The sequence below is a fragment of the Sminthopsis crassicaudata genome, chromosome 1, assembly GCF_048593235.1.
Source record: "Sminthopsis crassicaudata isolate SCR6 chromosome 1, ASM4859323v1, whole genome shotgun sequence".
Classification (NCBI taxonomy): domain Eukaryota; kingdom Metazoa; phylum Chordata; class Mammalia; order Dasyuromorphia; family Dasyuridae; genus Sminthopsis; species Sminthopsis crassicaudata.
The window spans coordinates 529,988,653-530,002,992 of NC_133617.1; the positions used below are offsets into that span (position 1 = coordinate 529,988,653).

General features: G+C 36.0%; 1 protein-coding gene across 1 annotated transcript in view; it reads right to left on the reverse strand.

Annotated features, from left to right (window-relative positions):
- Positions 1-14,340, reverse strand: part of EPB41L4B (erythrocyte membrane protein band 4.1 like 4B) — a 221,204-nt gene that overhangs the window by 13,733 nt on the left and 193,131 nt on the right. Inside the window, exons 21-22 of the mRNA XM_074281837.1 lie at positions 12,584-12,731; positions 11,129-11,206 (exon numbers count right to left, since the gene is read on the reverse strand). Of these exons, the coding sequence (XP_074137938.1) occupies positions 11,129-11,206; positions 12,584-12,731 (226 nt within the window). The remainder of the gene's footprint in view (positions 1-11,128; positions 11,207-12,583; positions 12,732-14,340) is intronic.

The window sequence follows — 14,340 nt, forward strand, 5'->3', positions numbered from 1 at the left end:
ACTTCCAAAGTCTGCTGATGCTAAATTGTGACAAGCATCTAATAATCCAACGGATTTCACTAAGGTCAATGTCTATGAAAAACAAGGTGTTGTAGTGATCTACCCCCCTCCCCCATACTTTGCTATATTAACAGTATGAGATAGATGGTTTTATCTATATGAAATATAAGGAAGGGGGTTTATATAGCAGGGAGGAATATTCCCCTCCACTTGATAAAAATTTGGTGAAGGATTCTGTCTTGGAAACACACTGATGATAATTGCCCAGGATGACTGATAACTTAAAAAGAAACTATTCTTACATTTTTGTAGTGAATACAATCTGTGGCATCTAAAGTAGAGCTTAGGTCTATAGAACCACGAGTATTCTCATCCTTCCAGCGGCCACCTTTGCAGGACACTCTCAAGGCTGATGGGCGTCTACATAGCTATACCTACCAGCCTTGTTTTGATTGGAGGGCCCATGCAAGCTTCACTTTTCTCTTCTTTCATTTGAATAGAAATTTGAGGATAGCAACGAGAGTGTGCAGGATTTATGGCACTGGAGGACTCTGCCTGCTCATAAGGAGAGGGGAGAAGAAGAGGAGGAAGAAATGAGAGGAAAGGAAAGAAGGGGAAAGTGAAAAAAGGGAGAGAGGGAAGAAAGAAAGGATGGAAGGAAAGAAGGGGAGGAAGGAGGTAAAGCGCAAGAAGCATCCATCAACTTTACACCGCTCACGTGTTGGACACTCTAGGCCTCCCCCCACTCCCTCTCTTCTCCCAACTGGTTCCTTACACCCCTCCAGATGGCTTCTAGTCCCTCCCTCCCACTTGTTTTCCTCCTCCTTCATTTCTCTGAGGCTCTTCTCCTTCTCTCCAAAACACAAGTCTTTTTCTCTATTAACAAGACTAGATGACAAATCAATAATCTTCGCCCTTTCCTACACCCAAACTTAAATGTGTCTTGGAGGGTGTGTGTGTGTGTGTGGAAAGTTTGTGTTAAAAGAATATGGCTTAGTTGTGAATTGTCACTTTCACTTGTTTTCATTTAGGTCTTTTGAATGTCCTTGAAAGAAAAATCTGTGTTTGCATTTTGCTCTCTATGTCTTAAAACTGTAAATGGGTTGAGAGAGAGTGCCTTTTCTGATTCCCTATATTTCCTTTCCCAAGGCCCAAGACAGTGCCGTGCATATAGTGAAAGCCAAGGAATATTTGATGAATAGAATGCACAGATGATAAGTGCTCAGCTATAATGATTGTAACTCAAATTCCAAGTTTTTATTTTGTTTGAATCACTGAATCAAGAAAATGATATTTTTCAGTATTAAATTTAATTCAGATATTGAGTAGGTATTGACTATGTGATAGGCACTGTTTTAAGTATTGGGGCGACAAAGTTAAAAGCGCCACCAGCCCAGCCCTCCCTCAGGAGGTATATTGAATACTGGGTGGGTGGGATAGACACATATACAAATAAATGATATAAAGCAGAATGGAATAGGGCCGAAGGAGAGGGACAAAGTGCTCTGGAACAATCTGAAGAGGGAGAAAATACTCTCATCTAGGGGGAATCAGGGAAGGTTTCATGGAGGAAGTGGTGCCTGAGGTAGGCCTGGAAGACAGAGGGCTCCAGCAGGCAGAGATGAGGCACAAATGCATTCCAAGCATGGAGGACGGCCTATATGAAAGCAGACAAGTGGGAAAACAGCTAGTAGCCCAATCTAGAAAATAAATAAACATGCCTCAGAAAGGTAGGTTTGAGTCAGTGTTAAATATCAGTATAATCTGAATTTTCTCCTATATGTAAAAAGGAGCCATGGAGAATTTTTTAACTAGGTGGTAATTAATCAGGCCTATGTACTTGAAAGATTATTTGCGGAGCTAAGGAACTTTTCTTGTATTTATCTTGCTATAGAGAATAAAGAAAGACCTCCTGTCAGAATTCAATTCATCACTATCCAAGGAAATTTTAAGATCTTTTTCTTTTTCTTCAGACAGTTCATTATCCCTTTAGATCAAGGATTCTTAACTTGCAGTCCACAGATTCCCCAAGGGATCCATGGACAGATTTCATGCATAAATTCAGATGGGGGGGAAATATTACATTTTTATTTAAATAGAATTGGTTTCCTTTGTGATTCTCTTTGTATTTTTAAAACATCTTTCTAAGGAGGGATCCATAGGCTTGACCATGTAGTCCATGTAGCCCATGACACTAAAATGATTAAGAACTTTAGGTTATAGACCCTGGTTTTTCAAGGTTTTGTAGTTCAATCATTTTAGGCATATCTGGCTCTTCATGTTCCTATTTGAGGTTTTCTTGGTAAAGATACTTGAGTAGCTTGCCATTTTCTTCTCCAGCTCATTTTACAGATGAGAAAACTGAGGCAGATTGGATTGTGTTTTGCCCAGGCTCCTATAGCTAATCTCAGGTGAAATTTTACCTCAGGAAGAAAAGTCTTTCTGACTCCAGTTTTAATGAACAGTAATTTGCTTTTTTTTCTCCCCTAAATTTGGAAACAGATACATCTTTAACATGTATTCCTTTGAGTGTGCTTTTTATCATGTATTCCATATTTTAACATATTCTAAGCTGAGTTACATTGTACAGATACACAACAATGGGGTCTTCATCCTGGGTAGCAGAGAGAGCCTGAATGAAGACAGAATCTTTCTCAAGGAGGAAAGACAGAGGGTGAGATGAAAAAGGAGAATTTGTTTGCATAGTACTATGGCACTACTTGTCCAGCCTTTGCTTCCAGAGAGGCCATGGCAGCCACTTCTGTGATATACCAGGGAGTACACTCTAATTTCTCTCTGTCTCAAGGGAAGGGAAATTCAGTATGAGGACCCTCCAGATATCATTAGAAGAGAACTCTCAGAGAAGACAAACTTCCTGAGAGGTAGAAAAATACAGTCAGTGTTTCCATGCTGTAGTTTCTCATTTTATTGTTTGGCCTTGAGGGCATATTCATAACAAGTTATGAAGACTTACAATATATTTGCCAGTGAGCCAATCAAGATAATGTGATGAGGCCTGATTATATTCCAGCTAGGAACAATGGCCTTTAGACATATCATACAGACCTTTATCTCCAACTGACTTTAATTGAGGGTCTAACCAAAAAAATAGCACAACTCACCTTCCTCTCAAACTTTACCCTTCCTCCTAACTTTGTTATTTTTGTTAATCCTGTCATTCTTCCTTCCAGACTCAGAACCTCAGTGCCATGTTTGATTTCTTCTCTCTCTTATTCTAATCATCTCTCTAAAATCCTATGGATTCTATTTTAACAATCTCTGTCATATCAATCCCTCTCATCCACTTGCAAAAATCTTAGTTCAGGCCCTCATACCTTCTTGCCTGGCTTATTTTTAATAGGCTCTTAACTGGTTTTCCAGTCTTTCATTTCTCTGAACCACCATTCACATGGCTGCCTCAATAATCAGATCATGTCACTGCTCCTACTCAAAAAGCTTTAGTGATTTCCTATTGCCCAATGAATAAAGTAGAAACAAATTGAATTTAAAAAAATTGTTTATGGTGTAGCTTAAATCACAAACTGAAATAATTTCCCAGGGTTTCAGCTTTCTAGAATCACAGAATCAGAGAATTTCAGAGTTGTAAAGGACCTCATTGATCCATCTCCAATATCTAGTCCAATCCATATTCCCAAAAGAATTCCCATTACAATATACTCAATAGAGTGTTGTACACAATACAGCTTGTTCTTAAAGGTATCCACTGCTTTTCAAGGCAGCCCATTCTTATTTAAGAATGCTCTAATTGTTAAGATTTTTTTCTCTGATATCAAGTCTAAATCACCTCTTTTCAACTTTTTTTCCCATGATAATTGAAGGCCAAATCTTGGCATTCAAAGGAATGGTAGAGATCATTTAATCCAATCTCCCACCCAATAAAGATATTTCTTCAACAACAATCATCTGGCCTTTCTTTGAACACTCACATTGAAGAAAAAATCATTACCCAGCCAGATATCCTGTCTCATTGTTGAACAGCTCTAATTGTTAGCTCTTTTTTGAAAGACTCTTTGCTTCACTGTAATTTCTACTCTACTGCCTTCATCCCTATGGCTGTTCTCTTTCTCTCTCTCAAACACTACTGCAAAAATATATATTTTTTAAAATCAGACTGAGTAAAATGATTTATGAAGCTGTCTTCATTCCTTCAGCCATTTGGTCAGACAGCACATCATCAATGCTTCCACAATGGGCCAGATTATCCGGGGCTTAGCTTCAGAGTAACGACATACTTTAAAATAATTTTTAAGGTTCAGACCTCTTAATGTCAAATATTTTTGGAGGAGTTTAACTCAATCTTAAAAATGTTTTGAACTACCTATATTCCTCAGGCTATATTTGTCCTATTTTCTTTTTTTCCTTCTGTTAGGGGAAATGGAGAACTCTAATAATTATTGCAGAACCTTTTATGATTATATTGAATTGGTTTTAAGCTATCTCTTCTCTAAGCTAAAAACACTGAAATTTTTAGCTTTTTCTTCCTACATCTGCAGTGATGTTGTCTTCCCACTGAAAATGTGTTGTGTTTAATGTTGGTTTTTGGTTTTATCTTGAGACCATTCCAGGGTTAATTCAAAGAATCTTAGACCTGGAAGAGACCTCATAGTCCATTTACAATATTCCAACCACAAATCAGTTATCAATCAGCATTAGCCAGATTTCCAATGAAGGTGAACCAGCTACCTCCTGAAGTTGTCCATCCCACTTCTGCATAACTTTATAGGAAGTTTTATCTCATATCAAATATAAATTTATTCTTTTTTTCAACCTCTGTTTCTAGTATTGCCCTCCCACAAAACAAATCCCTCTTCCATGTGACAGTCTTTCAAATATTTGAAGATAGCTATCAGATCCCCCCCAAATCTTCTCTTCTCCAGACTAAATATCTTTACTTTCTTCAATGGAATCTCATAGGAATTAATCCTTACTGTCAAAGTAATTTTTCCTTATGAGCAGATTTAACCATCTATACAACCAACTCCGGTGTTTCCTTTAGAAGAAAACATAAATATTTCTTTTAAAACTCTATTCAAACTGGTTCCATCATACCTTTTCAGTTTCCCTGGACATTACTCCCTCTCCCAATTCTTTGTGTTCTTTTCTCACAACAATCCATCTCTCATCATCTGCACTATTCCAATACTCTCTGCTGGGAATATATTTCTTTTTTACTTCCCCCTCAAAGAGTCTTCCTCTTCCATTAAGATATAGCTCACATATCTTCTGCAACATTTGTGCCTTTCTTACCAAATTGTTGTTTAGTCATTTTCAATTATGTCTGACTCTTCATGAATCTGTTTGGGGTTTATTACTTTTTTTTTTTTTTTTTGGACAATGATACTGCAATGATTTGCCATTACATTCTCTAGTTCATTTTACAGATGAGGAAATTGAGGTAAAGAGGATTAGATGACTTGTCCAGGGTCATACAACTAATAAATATCTGAGGTTAGATTTGAATTAGGCCCACTACTCTATCCACTGTACCACCTAACTGCCCAATGACTATAATTTGGGCCAGCTATTCAACCAATTCCGAATCTTCTTAATTTTGTTCTTGTTATATTAAGCAGTGACATAAGAGCATTACACAGGATATAGATGGTCACAAATACATAGGATCTGGTCAAAGAATAATAGAAAACTGAATGATGTGATCCTTGGAATGTGAGGAAATTTGATGAAGGCCTCCATCATGTTGGTTAGATCCTCAGTGAAGGGTTTGTGGGTGAACTGGGAGGAACATTATTGAATGGGATGCAAAAAATATGAATAGGTTGTTATGGGTACCATTGACGGTATATCCCATATCTATCTAGCCAAAAGGAATATAATACTATGAGGAGTCCATGATCTCATTACAGCAATGTTCCCTTCCTGTCCACTTTTCTGTAAAGGTTATACAATTAGTAAATGTTAAATCCACGAATTCAAGATTTCTAGACTATAAGGCCATACTATTGACTATGATTTTTCTGCTGATTCTTTTTAAATGACGAGGGACCCCAGAGCTATTGGAAAGATGGGATTATGTTTAAATTTGAAGAAACCTGAAACCCAGAGAGGTTCAGAGATTTATCAAGTTGAGATGATAAAGCTGGGATTTCAACCAATGTCCTTTGAATCAAGATCTCTTTTCCCTGTGTCATGCTGATAAAGGAGCTGTAGTAACCTGGGCAAGGAATCAAAGAAAGAGCTTCCTCTCAGCTGATAGATGGTCTTTTGGCAATCTCTGGAAGGAATGCCAGGAAATAAAACACTTTCTTCAGCAAAAACCTGGACAAGGGTATTTGTTAAAACAGCACATGTATCATTCTAACTTTTAATAGCCACTGCTACTGTGTGATTTTATTTTTGGTTGAGAATTGCATTTTTATCTTGTTATAAAGGAAAATATGTAAAAGCATATTATAAAGTATAAAAGTAATAATAATAAAGCATTTATATGTCATCTTCAGGTTTGCAAAGCACTTTGCAAATACTATCTCATTTTATCCTTATAACAACTGTGGAAGGTAGTCACTATCGTTGTTCCCATTTTACAGATGAGAAAAAAAATACAAAAGTTATATGACTTGTTCTGGGTCACATGGCTAATGATTATTGAAGTGTCTAGGCTGGAGTTAGAAAAATTCATCTTCCTGAGTTTAAATCTGATCTCACACACTTACTAGATGTTTGACTATGGACAAGTCAATTAAACCTGTTTGGTTCAGTTTCCTCATCTGTAAACTGAGCCAGAAAAAGAAATGGAAAACCCAACTTTGCAAAAAAAAAAAAAAAAATCCCAAATGGGGCTCAGAAGAGTCACACATGACTGAAATGACCCAACAGAAACTTTTTTGTTCCAAATCCAGCAGTAAATCTATGATGGCACCAAGATGTGTAGTAAGTCATACTATTTACTGATCTCTTATCCCCAGCAAAAACAAAACAAAACTCAATCTCAAACCCTAAAAGTCCTTGTGCTTTCTACTTTATTAAAGTGACATTTCTTTGTTTCTGTTAAACTAGACAAATCCAAAGTACAAGGGAATGAAACAAAATTAGTTTTCTTAGAGACCTGCTTAATTAAAAATGATGAAAAGTAGATCATTCTCTGCTAAGTATTGTACCAATGAATTCTCTATTTACATAAATGCTTTAGTATTCATATTATTTTAGTAAGAAAAACCTTATAAAGTACTGGCATAAGGGAAGTCTATTTGTCTATTGTTCTACATTTCTTTATATTCTTATTTTTATTTAAAAAACAAACACCACCAATGTCCTTGGGACTCCTTCTATATCATTGAGCTTGATTCCTAAGAATGACTCAATGATTGTTTCCATTATTTTATGCAGGCTTTAAGCTTATAGATAAACTTCTTATTTTAAAACTCAGTTGTCCGGTCCTGTGTCTAGGCAGAAATATTTCCCAGGTTTAGCCCCGAAGATAGCTAAGTTTGACCCTTGACCCCAAAAAGCCCATCCAGTTTAGATCTTGGAAGGGAGGTGAAGAATGGTCCAGTGGATTTTTAAAGATTACATGAGTCACCATAGTCTGCTTTGCTAACCAGACAAGCTTTTATATGGAGACAAGGATCCAAAGAAACTCAGTATTCTTTATACACCTTGTTGTGTTAGGGGAAAGTTTCCTTTTGAGGCATCTGGGCAGTGTGGTCGATAGAATGCTGGGCCTGGAATCAAGAGGACCTACCAGCTGGGTAACCCTGGGCAAGTCACATAACCCTGTTTGCCTCAGTTTTCCCATTTGTAAAATGAGCTTGAGAAGGAAATGGCAAATTTGCTAAGAAAATCCCAAATGTGATCATGAAGAATCAGACATAACTGAACAACAACAATTGCAATTCAAACCTCCCTTTATTAACTGTTCTATATTTTGGTGATGAATGTCTCATTTTATCCCAACATTGGTCCTGAACAGGTTGTCATTAATAAAAATCTTCAGAGACTTCATTTTATTTATGGAATAAAATTTAATCTCCTTGGTCTGGCATTCAAAATTTTCCCTGATGGCCCCTCTTTTCTGCAGCCTTCCTTCATATTACTCCTCTCCCTATACTTTTCACTCCAGGCAAACTGTCATGTTCCCTGACCCCTGAACACTATATTGTCTTCTATTTGTTCTTTCCTCAAACTTTTCCTCGGTTTTTGGCTTAACTTGTTAAATTCCTACCCACACTGGAAAGCCTTTATTAAACACCACGATTTCATCTAGCACTCCAGGATCCTCCAGTAATAGTAATAATAACAATACTGAGGAGAATGATAGCTAACACAGCACCTACCATGTTCCATGCACAGGACTTACTTTAAAGTGCTTACTTTACAAATATTACCTCATTTGATCCTCAAAACAACCCTAGGAATTAGGTGCTATTTTTATCCCCATTTTATATAAGAATACATTGAGGCAAGTGATTTGCCTGAGGTTACACAGCTAGAAAGTATGAGACCAAGTTCCTGATTCCAGGCCCAGAGCTCTATCCACTGCTTCTTTTTCTCCCCTTGCATTTCTGTCACTTTTGCAGGCAACTCTACTGTATTTACATTATATATATGTATATTACATATATATATATAATGTATATTACATTTTATATATAAAAGGGAATATTATAGTTATTTTAGTGTGTCACTCCCCTACTCAACTCCATTGATTTCCTCTAAAATCAAATAAAAACTCCTCTTTTTAGTTTCTAATGCCCTAACTTATCTTTCCAATTTCATTAGCCATTATTCCCTTTCTTTCATTCTGTAATCTAACAAAAGTGATTTTCTCTTTGTTCCTTACACATAACACTTCACCTACTACATCCATGTCTATAATATAGTTCTTCTGATTTCTACCTCATAGAGAAGCCCTCTTCCTTCAAGATGCAGCTCTAGTGCCAACTTGTACATGAAAACTTTCATGATTCCCTCAAATGCCTTCCCTCCCAAATGATTCTGTGTGGAATTATTTTGTATTTATTCTTTCTCTACCTGCATATACATAAACTTATATCTTTGTTGTCTACTTATTCAGAATTAAGCTTTCTGCAAAGAAGAATTATTTCTTCCAAAGAATTTGTGTCTCTAATGCCTGTTTCAGTGCTGTTAGGTGTTTAATATATATTTACTGATCACTTATTTGTTTTCCTATTTTATTCTTCTCCTAAATTGTAAGATATAGGAGAAAAGAGACAAAAGGTGGACTTAGCACATCACTTAGCATTCTGCACATTAACTCTTCTGCATTAATACCTCATATTCAGTGGGCTCACCTGTGTTTTTTAGATTCACCTCATGATTTGTACAGGTTCTTCATTTGCATCTCTCCTCTATATGGCCTCTAAACTTCCCTCCAACTAGGAATCTTATAGCTTTGAGCTTGAATTGTAGCAATAGCCTCTTAACCTATATCTCTTCCTACAGTCTTCCCTCCATGAGTCCATTTTGCACACTATTGTCAAAATAATCTCCCTTCAGTTCTGAAAGGAATTGGGTTATTTTCATCTTAAAAGAACCATCAAAGACCACAGCTTACCTTTAAAGAACCAACCTGTCCTAGTGACCCCTCTATTATCAAGCTTGATATTTGAGTACTTCAAAAAAGAGTCTCATCCATTTTAGCCACAGGAATCTGTTTGTTGTGTCACATGCATAACTTGCCCATTCTTCCCTACATTCCCTATTTATGGTTTTATTTTAGGCTCTACCTTATTTAGGTTCCCTTGGATTCCCTTTCTTTCATCCCTATTCTTACTCCAACTTGTTCTTTCTTTTAACACGACTACAAACTTGCATCTCAAAAGCTTTCTCTATCCCACTTTGATTATTTGCTTACTCTACATCATTTTAGGTATTCCATATACTATTATTATTCATACTATTCCATAGATGTTTCCCTACTCAACCAGATTACAAGCTCTTCAGAGCAAGAACCACATGTCCTCCCTTTCTCTCAGCACCTAGAAGAAAAGTTTTCATTTGATAGGGCCTTAACACATGTTTATTCACCAGCTTACAGAAGTGTGATTTCATTTTACCTGTAGAGGAACTTAGGTCAAGTCTGTGCTAAGTCTAGATAAGTTCTCTAATAGCCAATAAGCTCTTCTCTAAATGGTCTTTCATCAATAGTTAACTATGTGATATGGCAATGTGTTAATAAATTAGTGCACTTCACTTTGGATTTTGAGAATTTGTCAATATATTTTTTTAAATACCACTTTTAATAAAGGTTTTCCTTATGGTGACTGTTGGGGGAATAGCAGTTGCTTTTATTTACACTCAAATTTGAATCTTCATTAATTTCAAGTCCTGTGTATGAGTAGAAGATAAATTGAACCCAGGAAGATTGCAAGGTTATTGATCCAGTATTATGAGATTTCTGCATCAAGGAATTTTAATAGAATATAGGATACCAAGGTGATCTCTGTGCCATATTTATCAAATTGCAAAAACCTCTGCAAAAAAGCTATACTAGGGAGAGACAATATACTTTCTTCCCTCTGATGAATGTGTGCAAGGGGCAGAGAGCAGGAAGGTGTGGAAGCAGGACCTGAGTGGGCTGGTTGAAAAGCAAAAAAGAATCACTAAATGAGCATTTGAAGCAGGGGAGTAAAGAGGTTGACTGCTGGGAAGATACAGAAGCAGATGGATACCTGGCATGCAGCAGCCAGAGAGAGGGGACTTATATAGAATTAGGTCATCCCACAAACACATGAAGCCAAGAAGCTGCAACACAAGCAGAGACGAGACTGACAAAGAATGGCTTAACAAGTGAACCTGCTGTGAAAAATACTGTAGTCATACTCAAATATGTGAAATATAACAAGACTCAGAATAGCTTCTTTCAAGGATAAGGGTATAGAAACTCTGAAAGTGTCTATCATATCCACCAAAACCTGAAGGAAAAATGCAGTCCCAGAAATTTATTGTAATGAAGGATTTCAACTCATATCATTGAATGTATGTTGAATACAGCATTGAATTAATCTTTCTAAGAGGTATATCATGATTTGCAATGATCCAATATGTGTCCCATGGTTTGCAGCTATTCTCATTTGTAGAGAATTCTTTGAAAAGAATTTTACTTTGAAAAGCAAACTCTAAAATTTACCATTGGTGTAGCTTCTGTGAAATCCATCAAAAGGTCACCTGGTCCCAGGGTAAACACATCTCCTGTGTCAGAGGGACTCTAAAAAGGCAGAAAATATTTCCAGATTAACAATGGCCCAGCATTTTAAATATACTATATTTAATAAGAAAACTATAGTTATATTCTGCATTTTTCCCTTTATAATATTAGTAATGGGAAATAGGACTAGCCAAATGTGGTCTAGACTATTTGCAAACATCAAGAAATGTAGCTCAGACTTGCATGAATTGATGCTGAGTGAAATGAGCAGAACGAGAAGATCACTATACACTTCAACAATACTGTATGAGGACATATTCTGATGGAAGTGGATATCTTCAACATAGAGAAGATCTAATTCACTTCCAGTTGATCAATGATGGACAGAAACAGCTACACCCAGAGAAGGAATACTGGGAAGTGAATGTAAATTGTTAGCACTACTGTCTATCTACCCAGGTTACTTACACCTTCGGAATCCAATACTTAATGTGCAATAAGAAAATTAGATTTACACACATATATTGTATCTAGGTTATACTGTAATACATGTAAAATGTATGGGATTGCCTGTCATCTAGGGGAGGGAGTAGAGGGAGGGAGGGGAAAATTTGGAAAAATGAATACAAGGGATAATGTTATAAAAAATTACTCATGCATATATACTGTGAAAAAAAATTATAATTATAAAATTAATAAAAAAAAGAGAAAAAAAATAAACAGGTTCTTTTCCCTTAAAAAAAAAAAAAGAAATGTGTTTTCAGTCAATGTAATTATTGCCTCAGATACTAGTGTGATATTGGGTAAGTCACCAAACCTCTGTCTGCCTAGTTTTCTCATCTATAAAATGGGGATCATAATAGTACCTATTTCCCATAGTTTTTTCTCTTTTAGGATAAAATGAGATATTATTGGCAAAACTCTTTGTAAACCTTAAGGCAGTAATGTAAGTTAAAATTTCTCGAGGGCATGATTTTAAAGAATGCAGGATTGTTAATTTTCAAGACCTGGGTTCTAGTCTCATTTCTATTATAAACTAGCTTTGTGACTTTAGGGGAGATAATTTCTCTTGGTCTCCATATTCCCATTGGAATGGAGGTGAGGGATGATCTAAATTCTTTTCAGTTTTAAGATTCTATGATTCTAAGATTTGATTTATATCTGGAAAACAAAAAGCCATAGATTGTATTTAACTAGAAATTACTAGGTCTTACAGTTGAGCCAAATCATGGAAGTGACAAAAATTCATGGAATAATAATGAAAGATTACATACTAGGTATAGTGCTGATTTTTTGTATAAGCTTTGGCTACACTGTTTTCTATATTGTGTTGAATTAAAAGGGGAAGAATGGAACGCTTTCTATTTCCTATCTATGTGTATTGTACGTTCAGTATAGTCAGTCCTTTGTACATCTCTTTCCCCTCTTGTACTGCACCTTTGCACGGGGAGATAGCTGGGTTTGCCCTTCCAACTTCTGAGGTGTACTGATTTTCTGGGATGCTGGAGATCCTGGTGGTCCTGATGCTGTTGTTGCCATGGCAGCAGCCAGGGCTGGAGGAAGGTCATCTTCATCACTGTGGTTACTGAAAGTACATGAAGCTCTGCTCATTACAACAAAGGGGTTTCCAAAGGAAGGAAATTCAAGAAGGATATGTCTTCACAGGGACTGACCTAGTTATTTTGTTCCCTTAATATTGACCAAGCAGCTTACAATTTTGTTTCCAAATTATTTTTTAAAAAGCTATTTGCTACAAATTATCTCCTAAAGGGAAAATAAAATGCATTTTTTTCCCACTTTGCATGCTGGCTTAAATTTAGTTTGATATTTTCCACTGCATATAATTCCTTAATAATTGCTAATTTGCTCTTTTAAATATGTTTATCAAAAATAAAGATATATTAGATCCCTTGAACAAAGACTGAAATTTATTCAGCTATACACTGACACTCCTGACTACATATGCATGCACACACACACATGTATTTTGGGTATGTGTGTTTTCCTCCAGGATGGCTATGGATTTAGAACAATGAACCTAACACAACTCTGTTAGCACATATAATTTGCTGAAGTTTATTGTGACATTCAACCCAGATGTGGACAATAAAAAACAGTTTAAGACCAAAAAATGGTGATTCTTTCATAAGTGTAAGGACCCTTTTTGGAAGTCCATCAAACACTCATGAAGCTTTAAGGTAAAAAAAACAAAAACAACAACCAAAAGCTACCCTCATTTGAGAGAGGTGGAAAGGATTCTTCCTTCTCTTCATTTTTATCTTCTGTTTGTTCATGCTGACTCTTCAATGCTGATGTTGCTCTGCAAGAGCCACTACGCTTCAAAAATTTATGGGAATAGGGAGATCTTTGAAGAGACTCCTTATATAAAATTATAAGACTTCTTAACTAAGCAGTTTTCCTACACACCAATTTTCTTAGATTGACTTGAAAAAAAATAATTATCAACATGTTGATTCTTTTAGAAGAGCCAATTCTTTTTTTCAGACCTTTTTTTCCAGAAATTCTTATTTCATCCTTTTGTGTCTCCCATATTCATTAATAGTAATTTTCTTCTACTCAGGCACTTAAATAAATATTTCTTAAAAATGAAAAATGAAAAAAACAAGTTTCATATTCTTGATAGTGATAGGGCAGTCTCTATTACCAGGAAACCAAATATTTTAATCACTTTAAAACCTCATTATGGTAAAAGGAAGACATAGTCCTTGTCATTTTGCCATAACTTATGTGTCAGATATGATATAGGGTGTGTATATAGAAATAATTTATGGAAGGGTATAACCAGTGACTGGGTCAGGATCGAGGGTGTAGTTGGAGGGAGGGGAGCATTAAGAGGAAATCTCAATGATGTAAAAACAAAAGGCTACAATAAAACTTTTTTTTTTTTTTTTTAAATAAAAGGAAAAGAAATAGTTCATAAGAGTTTTGCTAGCCTGTTAAACTTCTGCTTTACGGTATTATCCTTTCTGATGCCATGCCAAACCTTCTGTATTTTATGATCTGCTACTCATTCCATTTGCTCAGTTTGCCCTCTTTTCCTTTGAACTTAGGCATTTACATATCATTTTGAAAATGTGACTTGGTCCAAGTGCTTCCCAGTTACAAATATTCAAATGCCTTACAATCAGGCTTTCTTAAGGAGAAGTCTAAACCTGATTTCAACAATCTGCCTG